General features: G+C 38.8%; 1 protein-coding gene across 1 annotated transcript; it reads right to left on the bottom strand.

Moving 5' to 3' along the window:
- Window positions 1-388: 388 nt before the first annotated feature.
- LOC145688863 (uncharacterized) lies at window positions 389-13106 on the bottom strand (the record flags this gene model as incomplete). Its single annotated transcript, XM_081763032.1, is given in 4 exon segments — window positions 389-571; window positions 3964-4068; window positions 9214-9349; window positions 12922-13106. Coding segments are annotated over 4 exon segments (444 nt in total), but the record flags the coding sequence as incomplete, so codon positions are not given.
- Between the last annotated feature and the right edge of the window lie 357 nt (window positions 13107-13463).

Here is a 13463-nt window from a genome sequence, read left to right on the forward strand (position 1 = left end):
TTGGGGTCCCGGGTTCGATCCCAGCCCCCGCCAAGTGAACTTTGTGGTGGAAAAACACCGTGTGCGTGGGTTTTCTCGGGGTTCTCCCGTTTCCTCCCACTTTCTTCATTCCACCATTTCATTCATCACTCATCATCACCGTCTCCTTTCGCCTAACCGGCATAACCGTGGGACGTACAACTTAAAGATTTCATTTTCATTTCACTTATAGGATAGATTGAAAGTCTATAAAGATTCTGTTTAATAATAACAATAATATTTTTAATTAACAATACGTACAAATTAATACTACTAAATGTAAGTGTTACAACTTCAAATAATTATGCACATATTACTTCTTGGCAACCTTTTATTTATCGTTTTTTTAAAGTTGTTTTGCAGAGGTTCTTTAAGCCAAATGTAGGAATTATCAATGTAAGAATGTTTTCACTCATCCTTTTTTTTCAGCCAGCTTCATCAAATTTTGCTTAAATAATAATTGGCAGACGATCAGACGATAATACCACTTCCCAGATTTTTTAAAAGTGAAACTCAACGGTTTTCACTCGTCTGACTAAGGCATTGAGTAGGCCTATAAAATAATAATAATAATAATCAAATTAAAATCATAAGAAAATGTACGATCAATTTTAGTTTAACCACAATAATTGATTTTGACCTACAGTATTTGCTGTACAATGATTAGCTCTATGTATGCAGGGCTGGTGCGATATCCGGATTTGGATATCGATATGGGTAAAATATCAAAACGATCAAAATATTAAAAAATGTCAATCAGAAAAATCGATATTTTACAATATTTATTTATTTATTTATTTATTGAACAAATTCTTAGATACAGCATTTTACACAGGGAAATGTTAACAAGCAGGGAAAAAGAAAAAGGATAAAAATAAATAATAACAACAGTAACATCAATAATATCAAGAAAGAGCGCACAAGTAATATTATTTGGCCAACATGCATTTTATTGCGCTTTCAAACACGGAGTATCTCGAAAAAAATGTCCACCTCACAAGTTAGATTATTATAATAGTTCGGTACTCTGTGAAAGACAGAAACCTGTATAATTGTCAACCTAGGGCGTGCAAGATGGAATAGGTGTGTATTCCGGGTTTTGCGGGAAGGGACACGTAAGGATAGTTGTTGAAGTAGGGTTTCTGATCTTAGGTTCCCGTTAACTATCTTATGAAGAAACTTCAAATCAGAGTTATTTCTGCGTACTCCCGGCGTCTGGGTATTAAGATATCGCAAAATTTCCTCCTTAGGTAATATTCGAAGTGCGGGAACACGAAAACGTACTATTACAATAAAGAAATTGAGATCAGACTTCAAGTCTAGAGAGATTTTAGGCACAAGTCACAGATGCCCGGGCCCAGGGCAGCTTTTTTATTATTATTATTATTATTATTATTATTATTATTATTATTATTATTTAATGAGATTGAAGTATGGTAGGATAAAACAGTTTTCCACGAGAGAGAAAATTAAAGATCTTTAACAGAAAACTAAACAATGTTGGTACCACAACGCATCCGAATTTTCTCATTACGATGCTAAAAGGAGCTGAGGCTATTGCTTATTGGCTGCCAGCGCAATCCGTGCATTTGCTTCTCTACGTCTTATCCTGTTACTGGTGGATTAATGCAAGCGTACGTAGGCATATAGTTTACTGAAAACGAACAAATAAGGACAAGGTTGGAGTGCAATAATCTCTTAGAGTCGCAAAATACGTAAATACAGATCTGGCTCTGAATTAATCCGATTGGAAATGTGGTGTATTCAGTAATTATTTATTTATATCCAGTTGGTTATTATTAAAGCCTTCTGGATCGTCCCACAGAACCTAAAATTGGGTCCCATTTAACCAAAGCAAGAACACTAACCATTTAGTCATGACGAGGCTCTGATGTTCGGCAGGAGACGTATTTTACGGTAAATCTGAATACTGGACACAAATGAAGGACGATATATGTCATACGTTTCTAATAACAAGTAGCCCTACCTGTACGGTTACCATATTTTTCTCAATGAATCCGAGGCAGGCCGGTAGCCAGCCCAAAAATGTAGGGGGGGGGGCAGTAGAAGTTAGGAGGGCCCGATCCAACCATATTATAGTTCATTTGCAAGCCTACCGTGAAAATTTTAGGGGGGCGGTAAACATTTAGGGAGGCCAGGCTCCCCTAGAGGCCCCTTGGATACGGACCTGATCATTGGACACAGCATAAAAGTACAAAAACAGTATATTAATGATATGGGGACGCCTGGTAATCTTAACCCTGCTGTGTTTATTTTAATATCACGAATTATACGATTTGTATTTTCCTTCAACTTCTGTGCCTGTGCGAAAACAATGTCCCTGTCGTACTCAGGGAGTATATGATCTTACTTGAGGTGAATTTCGAGGTTTAATCACAGTTTTTCTTTCTATGAAGTTAGAAAAATATCCTGGTACCAATGTGAGAGTTATATTTTGTTTTGAAATACTTTTTATTGGGTTTCACGTGAAGGCATTATTTGTATTCGTTTATTGGCCGCCAACTCATCAAAGAACTTCATTTCAGAACGATGCCGCAGTTACGGAATTTGATTTAACTTTCCAGAAGCTGTGGATTTTATTAGCTTCATTTATGCCAAGGCTGATCGTTCTGAGATCGCGTTGCTCAAACATCTGCATTTTTTAATGCCGCCATCCCATTCCCTCAAAGTGCGTAATTCAATCTCAATTGTATAAAGTTAAAAGAATATGATATTTTATATTACTACTTATATTACTGTACTTCAAATGTAAAAATAAAAATGATAACATCATTACAGATGATAAGGAAAAATAACGCTTTAGCACGACGCCAATGGTATTGCAAACATGCAACATAAGGGCGCTGATGACTGAAAACGTGTGATATGGTCGGATGAGTCATCTTTCATCTTGTATCAAATTTAAAATTTTGTTTATGTTTTATATAGCAGACGCTCAAGGAAGCATATGGTGCACAATGTCTCTCCCAATCATGAATAGCGCCTGCTCTGTGATGCTGAGAGTATCCTCTTTTTAGTGGGTCCTGTGCTAACGTTAACCGGTCGTGTCACTGTCTCTTGGTTATATCCCCTCTTTAGGGGAGCATGTGCATACTACTGTGGACATGTTTTCAGACGGTGACACATATTTCAGGATGATAAGGCGCCCATTCACAAAGTTGGAGCTGTTGCGGCATGGTTCAAGGTATATTTGAATGAAGTTAAACACTTCCTCTGGCCCATTCAATCTCCGGACATGAATCCGACGCGGATTGATCCACATCCATCCTCTCTCACGGAAGTGAGTGATGCACTGCGCTCGGAGTGGTGTAACATCCCATTTCAGCTTGCTACCATTCAAGACATCCGTGACTCCATTTTACGTCACATCAGAGCTGTTCTGAAAGCGAAAGATGGTTCAACGCCATATTTAAGAGACTCCATCATGACGAAATTAAAATACCGCCAAATTTTTTGCGGTAACTATGTTATATCTTCAAATAGATAAAAGATAATCGAAAAGTGGACCAACAACTCGCTAGACAATATTATTTTATATAAGATACCGTTATCACGTCTCACTTATCTGTTTTCCATTTCCAGCCATTTAGAAAAATCGGCATTTATTTTCGCGTTTCTAAATGGCTGCAAACGGAAAGCTACTAGGTGATCCGTGATAACGGTACCTCATGCAAAATAATATTGTCTAGGATGCTCTTGTTCCACATTTCGATTAATTTTTATCTCTTTGGAGATATCTCATAATTACTGTAAAATTAGCGGTATTTTAATTTCGCAGTGATTAGGCCTCTTAACCTGGTAAGTTGCATTTTTAAAGTGTTTATTAAATTGATAAGTATTTGTGTATAAAGTATTAAGCTATAGTAAATATTAGGCCATAGCTATAGTTAAAGCTATCCTAGTATTATTTATCAATATGTTTACCTGACATAAACGCTCACGCTTATTTTCGCAATGACAACAGATCTTATACGTCATCTTTTGAGTTCCCTGTCCTGGCAAAGAGTTCTTCAACGTATCAAGTTCAGCCTAGTAAGGTAGATAAGATATTTTAAGCATATGTTAGAAAATAAGAAGTAAATCTATGTTATAATAAAATTGTTTACTTTAAATTAGCGACAGAAAGATATTTATTCATGGTATTTTTTTCTATATTCTCTTATGTCCTTCCCCATTAATCATATTGCGACATTTGTTTCAAGCTCCCAAATTTATATCGTTTCATGATTTTTGAGTATAATTATAATATATCATAATATAGGGTTGTATATATTTTTATAATATGTTGTTAAAGGGGTGTCAAAACCCAGAAACCCGTTTTACGTACGTCACTAGTCTAGTAACAAAAGCCGCACCTCTTTCTTCTTTAAACGCAGACCACCCGCTTAAATTTTGTATATATCAATACACTTTTAATGTAAAACTACAAACACACGAAGCATCACACTTTACAAATGACAAACACATCACATCATCACACTTATTATCTTCTATTTGTCTATCATGCTTACTGTTCAGCATTTCAGGAAATATCGAATTCTGGAGGGAATTTTAGCAACCAGGAAAATAGGAGACATAGAAATAGTATCATGAATGAACAAAAAATGTTAATTTTTGCGGAAAATGAAAAATTACTAGCAAAAGACTCGAAAAAGGAAAAAAAAAAAACGTACTGGAAAATGAAAAAAATACATGAAATTTTAATGTAATGGAGACTATATATATATATATGGTGATCAGAAAAATGGAAACACCTGAACGAAATTGCAACTTACCAGATTAATATGGTGTCGGGCCACCTTTTGCCTTCAGAACAGCCTTGATGCGACGTGGGATGGAGGCATAGAGGTCGTGAATGGTAGCAAGTAGAATTTTACACCATTCCTCGTGCAGGGCATCGGCCAGTTCTGTGAGAGAGGATGGAGGTGGAAATCGTTGCCGGAGTCGTGTTTCCAAGACGGACCACAGATGTTCAATTATGTTGAGATCTGGGGATTGGGCGGGTCAGGGGAGGTGTTGAACTTCATCCCGATGTTCCTCAAACCACGATGCAACAACGCCAGCTGTGTCAATGGGTGCATTATCATCCTGGAAGATGGCGTCATTGTCCGGGAACAACATCCGGACCATAGGATGCAAGTGGTCTCCTAAAATTGCGACATAATCGTTGGCAGTGATTCGTTCGCTAAGTGTGACCACATGACCCAATGAAAACCATGATATGGTGGCCCACAGCATCACCGAACCGCCGCCATGTTTCACAGTTGGGCGGAAACACTGCAGATCATAAGTTTCTTTGGGCGTTTTCCACACATAAACACGGCCCGTGGTAGGGAATAGTGTGAAGGATGACTCATCCGACCATATCACACGTTTCCAGTCCTCAACGGTCCAAGTTGCATGGTCGCGGCACCATTTGCGGCGTGCGAAAGCGTTATGGTCCCTGATTGCGGTTTGGCCCGTGCAACACGACCCCGTAAGTTCATGTCATGTAATTCGCGGCGGACTGTGATTGTCGAAACAGGTTGGGGAAGGTGCTGATTGAGTTCCTCCGTCACTTGCTCCGCAGTGGCACGACGGTTCTGCGTGACAATGCGCTTTAATACCCGACGTGACCTGTCACTCATGATTTTCTTCCGCCCACTGTTCCGCTTCCCCGATGTGGTTTTCCCGTGTGTTGTGTAAGCCGTCATCACCTTCGACACTGTCCCACGCGACACACCTAACACAGTAGCCACTGCTGTCACACTCACTCCACATAACCGCGCACCAACAATTTTCCCTCTTTGAAACTCTGAGAGTTCTCCCATTTTACACTACCTCCGTCTGCTGCAGCCACTGGACACTGCTGTTCCACTTCGCCTGACGTAGTATGGAGACCGACCTAACACACCACCACCAACGGTCAGGCGCTGCGGGCGCCACGACACCACTGCCAACCCATACATCTGACGTGTTGCTAACTACAGGTGTTTCCATTTTTCTGATCACCATCTCTATATATATATATACGCTATACCGATATTTTCAAAATTTGGGGGAGGGATTCTACAATTTGCCCTTGTAACACGTATGATTTAAAAAATGGGGATTACAATATGAAACAGGTTAGAAGCTTTTCTATTTCAATTGTGCCCTCGGAAAATATGTGAAACACACTTCGGCCCCACATTTGCCGCCCTCTTACGGATAGGAAACCTTCCCTTTGCTTTGGGGAAAGAACCTCTGAAACAGTAACTTGTTCGTCCTCTTTCGAGGGAGGTATGAGAAAACATATCGACAGCAGCGCCAGCAGGGGCACACTTGAAATACGGTAAAATGTTACATATTGTTGAGTTGAGTTGATTTTGAATTTAACGTCCCTTTCAGCAACGAGACTATATGAGACAGGGCCTACGGATTAACGTGGAATCCAAACCACATGAGCTCCCGCTGGGAATCGAACCCGGATCTCCCCGTCAAAGGGGCGTACACTAATCGCTTAGCCACGAATGAACTCAGGATAGATATTGTAAGCTTGTATTTTGATGTACTGCACAGTGCTTGCTTTCAATTGTCAAAAATGTAACCAAAGTCGAAAACTTAATTTAATCTTTTTAAAACTCAATAACCTACATGAGTTTTTTGATATTGCTGATTTCTAATATTATTATTAAAAAAAAAAAGAAAGAAAGAAAACGGCGGACAAAGCCACGGTAAACAATTCAATAATTTTCTTCATTTCACATTAAAATAACGGGTGCAAATGAGCGGTTATAAACAAATTCATTCACGGCCCCAGAAAAATTGGGATAAAACAAAATGGTGCAGCTACTAACTACATTTTGTTTTACATTTATGAAGGACGATTTTAAAAGTCGAGGAAAATTCGACAACGGCAATTTTGGTTTCTGTATATTTTAGTTTCTTTGCAATTTAGACTTGTACTGTACTATATACACTATATATATATTGTATTTTAATGCTCGTGTAGTGATTAATCAGATTGTACTGAGTTTTATCCTTATGATATTACAATAGCAAGGCGCCTCAGTTTCTGCCACACTAACTCTTAATTGTTCATAATAAAACTAATAGTTGTCACTAACAGCTTTGCATCCTACCTTGACACCAAGAAATGTCACTAGTGTGCAAGGAACTTGCAGACAAGCCGAAGGCTTGGGGTAACAGCTGATTTACCTAGTTGAAATTGAGTTATTGTCAGTTGTGTACTCTAGTAGACATTTAAAAAAAATCTACAAACACAAGGAAACGGAGGGCGATTAAAAACCCTTTACTTATGTTCTTCCATATATCGGGTGGCTCAAAAGTACGTATACAGTCCCGTACTGGTCAGCTCACTGTATTATATATCATTCCTTGTTGTTATCAAACAGGTAGCCTTAGTTTCTTTATTACTTGTTCTTAACGGGTTTTTTTACTTATAACTTAAGCCTGGAACAGTCAAAGCAAATAAGTTCAGAAACTAGAATGTTATACTTGATCAATACAGGGGATGTATAGCTACTTTTTGGCCACCCTGTATATGATAGATTGAAAAAGATTTCGGACGGCCAATTATGTGCATCTGGACCTCAAAAATGGTTGTTTTTAACGGCAACGATACCAATCTAGCCACGTAATTAGGATTTTAGAAGTCTCTAGGTTTAAACTTCGATTCAAGGGTCCTTATGCAGAGTCGTTTTGAAGTCTGATTAAGTCAATACTACGGGCTTGACTAACGGATGGTTATCGAAATTGTATTCAGAGTCTCTTATTAGGACCTAGTATTTGACGAAGTTAATCACATGTGACTAATTAATCTAGAGCAGTCTAATCTTTTACCCACGATTTAGCGTGCGACACAACATTTCGTAATTCATATATTTTCATTTTTACAGACAAAGTATGCGCTCATCTACTTTTCCATAGTTGCCACATTTATTTTACTCACCGATGCATTGGGGTTCTATAAGTTAATCATGGCCAAATCATCATTTTAGTTGTACTAAAAGTAGACTCTGAATACCAAAAAGTGTACCTTCCTTAGTAAAGAGTTAGTATGCTTACTAACTATCTGAGACTAACCTTCGATTAACGAATTCTCTCTGAATACCGCCCAAGGAGTTTTGGCTATATTTTTAGCATTGAGGATCATTGTGCGCTGTTGTGATTTACGAGGCTCATCCAAAAAGTAAGTTTCCCACGCGTCCCATAGCTGGTAAACCGTGTGTTGCGCGAAGCGACTGCGTACACATGAGAGAGTGAGATCCTACCATGGTGCATGCGCCAGCGAAACTTCCTAGTGCTCTCAGTAGCGTCGTGTCAGTGGTTGAAGATGGACGTTCTATTCCCGCTCCCACCGAATTTAAGTGCGAGCAGTGATAAAAGATTTTGAATGCACAGGAAATAGCGCCGATTGCAATCCATAGCTGCTTTGAACATAGTTGCCAAGTCTTTCAATACATTCTTCCCATCGTGGCTCAGGCTTCAACTTACCCTGTTCACAGAAATCCATCTTTTGGGAGTAAAGATATGCATACACAGCCGATTTGATTCCATCAGAATCGAAATGTTGGCCAGTCAAAAAATTTATTTATCGGGCCAAACAAATGTTCGAAGATGGTTTAGTCGGTTATTACAAATTGACTCTTTTTCACATGTCAAATCCCTAAGATTCAAAAAATTCGCATCACCTGGAGATACTAAAGAAATCCGTACAATCTTCCCCATGCACACATCATTTCCCTGTCAATTTCACTTGGGTTTTGCCTTCTTGGTACAAAGAAACTAACTACATCTCTCTGCTCTTCAACGTCTTTGCTTAGTAGATCACGCTTTTGCCACTAGAGGCACAACTGATAGAAAAACTACCGATAACAGTACAACTATAAAGTAATTCTCTTTCAATTTTCACACCGCAGATCAGTGTAATATCGCGTGTGGACAAAGTATTGTGCGTTACTTCTTGAGCTGCCTTCGTGATGTTTCGTTGGCAACAATTTCTGCCAGATCTCTTGCAGGAAAGACGCTATGGACTATACGTACCTAGGTACACATAGAGAGAAGCTGCTAGTTATAAATAGTAAATTAACCATTATCTTAACTGTAAGAAATTATCTACAATTAATATTATTCTTAAATTTTTAAAAATAAATTCATGAAGAGTAATAGTTATTTTCTAGGCTTACATACCTGTCGTTTCTCGCATAAGCGCCTGAGACTGCGCAACTTGATTCTGTATTTGTTCTTGAGACGACGGTTCTGAACTACTTTCTCTCGAAGCTTTCTGTTTAGAATAATGGCAGCCCTCGCTAGTCCAAAAAATGACCTGTGTAGCAAAGGAAATATCGTATCACATACATATAATTATGTTGATAAACTGTAAATATAATATTTTAAAGTTCATCTGAAATTTATAAATTACCCCATAACAATGCCAAACTGTCAAACATTATTGGAAACATTAATCTGGATTATGTTCAAACAGTGGTCGTTGAAGTAGGTATTTTCGAAGAGGTCATGCTGTGTCATGTGCATAGATGGTTGAACTGCGAGTTCCATTTTCTAGGAAGCCTATTACATATGGTTGTACACACAGTAAAGGAACACTTCTGGATGGTAGACCCATATGGAAACTTACGGCAAAAGTGTACCATCCAGAAGTGTCCCTTACTGTACCATGAATTCAAACCTACAGGCGGACCAATTGTAGCATATGAGGTGCTCAGTACATAAAGAATTCAAGTCCACTTTGGACATTTTGAACATATTTCATACTTAAAATCTCTTCCTGAAGCTCCTTCCAGTGCCTAAAATATCTAAATATTGTAACTCTTACAATTTAAAAACAGTGCGTTCACTTTTCTATGTATTTAAACGGAGTGTACACATTTTCTCTCTTTTTAATACGTTGGTAATTGGACTATCTGTGGCTATCTGTGGATATATCCGCATCAAAATGAGTATCAGCGGATGTATATTTCTTTTCTGTGCGGATAGCGGATACATTTGGGGATATGGTTTCCTACATCAGCATTTGAAAATCTTGGGTAAATACATATAATAGATCGTTCACTAACTTCTAATTTGTATCTGCACGGTTTATATTGCATTTTATTTAGCGTAGTTGGTATTTGACCACGAGGAAACTAATATAATATATTGTTTCGTTTGAATCCGAAAAACTACACACTATTTAAAATGTGTTTTAAAATATTTTCGAAATCATGACTATTATAGAATATGTAAGTTGTATATATTTGCTACCTCATTATCTGCGGATGCGAATGCGGGTGAGGATAGAGATGCTGTAGATGTGGGTGCTAATGCGGATAGAGATGTTGCGGATGCGATATTTTATGACCGCGCAGACAGGCGCGGATCCAAGGGGGGCTATAGGGGCTATAGCCCCCCTTGACGCTCAGATATACACTGGATAAAAGGGGCTTCAATCCTGCTTTACACTGGATAAAGCGGCAAACGATGGTTTAGCCCCTCCTTTGATCATATCCTGGATCCGCCACTGCGCGCAGACCTTTCTACTATAGATTCCATGTATCTGCCTCAAAATTCAGATTTGAATGGTCTAGAAAATTTTACCACGTATCCAGTTGTATTTATAGTCCAAACATTTAAACACCGGTTTCATCCCATAGTTCCATGGGAAACTTTTTCCTGTATAGACAGAAATTTTCCATTTCCGACGGAGGACAACTGAAATGCTAATAAAAAGCCTAATTATGCTAGAAGTAGACTTCCTGGTGTTAAAACCCATGTAGAACTGCTATACCCCAGATTTCTTTTAAAGTTCGATTCGGAAGAATATTTACATTATTCCTTTAGAACGTTCAGTATAGGAATGGCCAAAATTTTCCGGAATCGGAAATTTCATTTTCCTAAATCTGGAATTTTTCTGAATTCCGAAATTTTTCCGAAATACGGAATTTTTTAATCCGGCCATTACTCGGGCCCACCCCTTTTAGTCTCGACTCTCATCTTGTAGGCAATACTACATAGAATAATCGACATCTGCCTTAGGTTTATGGTATGTAATCAGTACCATAAATAGAATTTCATGAAGGGGTGGGCTTCAAAATCCCAAGTTCATGTCATTTCAGGCGTTTGTATACAAGGGTGGGGTGAAAAGTTCTCGACCTGACAATGAAAGACTGCGAATTTCAGTTCAAAAATGATTTTATTTTTCGACATAATCTTCCTTAACTTGAATACACTTGGTCCAGCGTTTCTCCAACATCAGTATTCCTTCCCTGAGGTGAGATTCTGGAAGGTTGTGAAAATAGTCATCCACGACCCCCTCAACTTCCTCATTCGATGTGAAGCGCTTCCCATAAAGACATTTCTTCAAGTTTGGGAACAGATAGAAGTCCGATGGTGCAAATCAGGAGAATATGGGGGTTGGCCAAGTAAATCGTACCCCAAATCCCGCAGTTTTCCCATTGTCAACACACCCTTGTGCACAGGAGCGTTAAAATTAAAATCGAAACTGTGACACTATTATTTATTAAAAGTGATTTGCATTGGTAAAATTTTAGTTTTAATTAAGGAAAATAATTTCCAAAGCCAGGATAACAGCTTTCATATATCAGTATGCCTTTCTTGCGAAGAGAGATATTTCAGTGAAATAAAGTTTCTACTGTTCAGTGGTCTTTGAAGTTATACCTGGCAATTATGTACGTTTCTTGTTCTAATTGCTACACCTCCAATTGGGCGCCATTCACATACGTAGAATATCCAATCTCGTCCTGAAACCCTGGACGTTTTAAGTTTCTGCTCTGCTCACCTGGAATGCCTGTGATGCCTGCGTAAGTTTCAATCTTCCATTTTGACGCACCCCTAGAGCCAAAAGTCACACTGAGACAGCTCTGGTGATCTTGCGGACTATGATGTCGATCCACTGTGGTCAATCAATCTGCCTCCAAATTACTGAACCAGAAAGTTTCTGTGAAATTACGCCCCATTCTTACCGAGGATGCATATCACTCTTGATTCCCAGTGTCATTAGTTGGGAAAGGACGGACATCTGGAGCGTATTGAGGTAGGTATTGTCCGGCATGGCACCGTCCTCGATGAAGAAAGGCCCAATATATAGCGCACCACACATTCGCAGCACTATGTCTGGCTCACGGCTTGGGATTTGCAGTACGATTGGGATTGGGATGGGCTCAGTACCTCTGATTCAGCATTCGTTTCGGTTCACCTTCCTTGACATAACGAAAGGTTGTCTCATCTGAAAACATGATGTTCGCCAGTAATGCATCATACAATGTAGTCGGTTGAGGGTAAACTTATGGAATGCCAGGTTAATGTCCTAATCTTCCTCATTCAAACTATGCATAATCATCAGCTTGTAGGAATTCGATTTCGTTCTGGGGGAGACACTAAACATAATAGACTGCAACACATATAACTCTAAGAACCATATATGAGATATGCTTTCGCGGGCTACTCGCAATGCTCTTCCTCACTTGATCAACCATCTTTCTGTTTATCCACCAACAGCCATTTCGCGGCAAATATGAGAGATTTCCTGTCTTCAGAAACTGTGCATATCTGTTCTTCGTGCTTTTCACGCCTATGCCTTCATACATATATTTAATTCATGCTGCTGTACTTTCAAGGCTCCAGATCGCACAATATCAGCTGTACGTAACACAACATCCTCTGTGCTCTCTCGGAATAGATGCTATCTATGTGGTCGCTGCAGTGACATGATTCTTTCAGTGTGTAGTAATGTGAGGTAAAAAATTTTAGACTGCTGTTCTGTAGGAACTTTATTTCACTTAAGTATTTGTGTCCCTTACAATGTTATAGTGAATTGAAATGTGGGAAGGACTTTAAGGAACTTCCACTGTACTTAAAAAGAGAACATAATAGACTTACAACGAGCTGTGTGTAGCGTCCAGAGGCGGCAAGTCATCGTCTTCAGAGTCTTCAGATTCTGAAGTCATTTTGACCAATTGAAGATCTTCCAGTGACTTAATAATCGACTCCATATCTTTAGACTGTTCATGGTGTTCAGCTGCTCCAGGCTTCTCAATTAATTTAAACTCTTCAGATTGCTCTCCCTGCAAATGAAATATACGCAAATAATCCACAGAAAAAGAAAGTACACAATGTATTTCTGTTTCTCGTATTAACTTAAATATCCACTTCAATGTCATAGGATAACAGTATATTTATTGCTTAATCGCGCCATCGCTCCGCGATAGTTTTCTCGTTTATTAAATGTGCGTTTGAAATATTTCAGAGTAAACTGGAACACCGGCCATTGTGACCATGGCAAAGAAATACAGTGTGTGCGTAAAGTTGCGCAACCCAAAGTTTGATTGGTTATATCTTTTGCTCTAAGAATGATAAAGACCTGAGACTTGAAACAAATGTAAGCATGTTCTATGTAGATGTTTTCAAGACCATTACTAATG

This window comes from Thermobia domestica, chromosome 7 (genome assembly GCF_964235325.1).
Source record: "Thermobia domestica chromosome 7, izTheDome1.hap1.1, whole genome shotgun sequence".
In the NCBI taxonomy this organism is placed as follows: Eukaryota; Metazoa; Arthropoda; class Insecta; order Zygentoma; family Lepismatidae; genus Thermobia; species Thermobia domestica.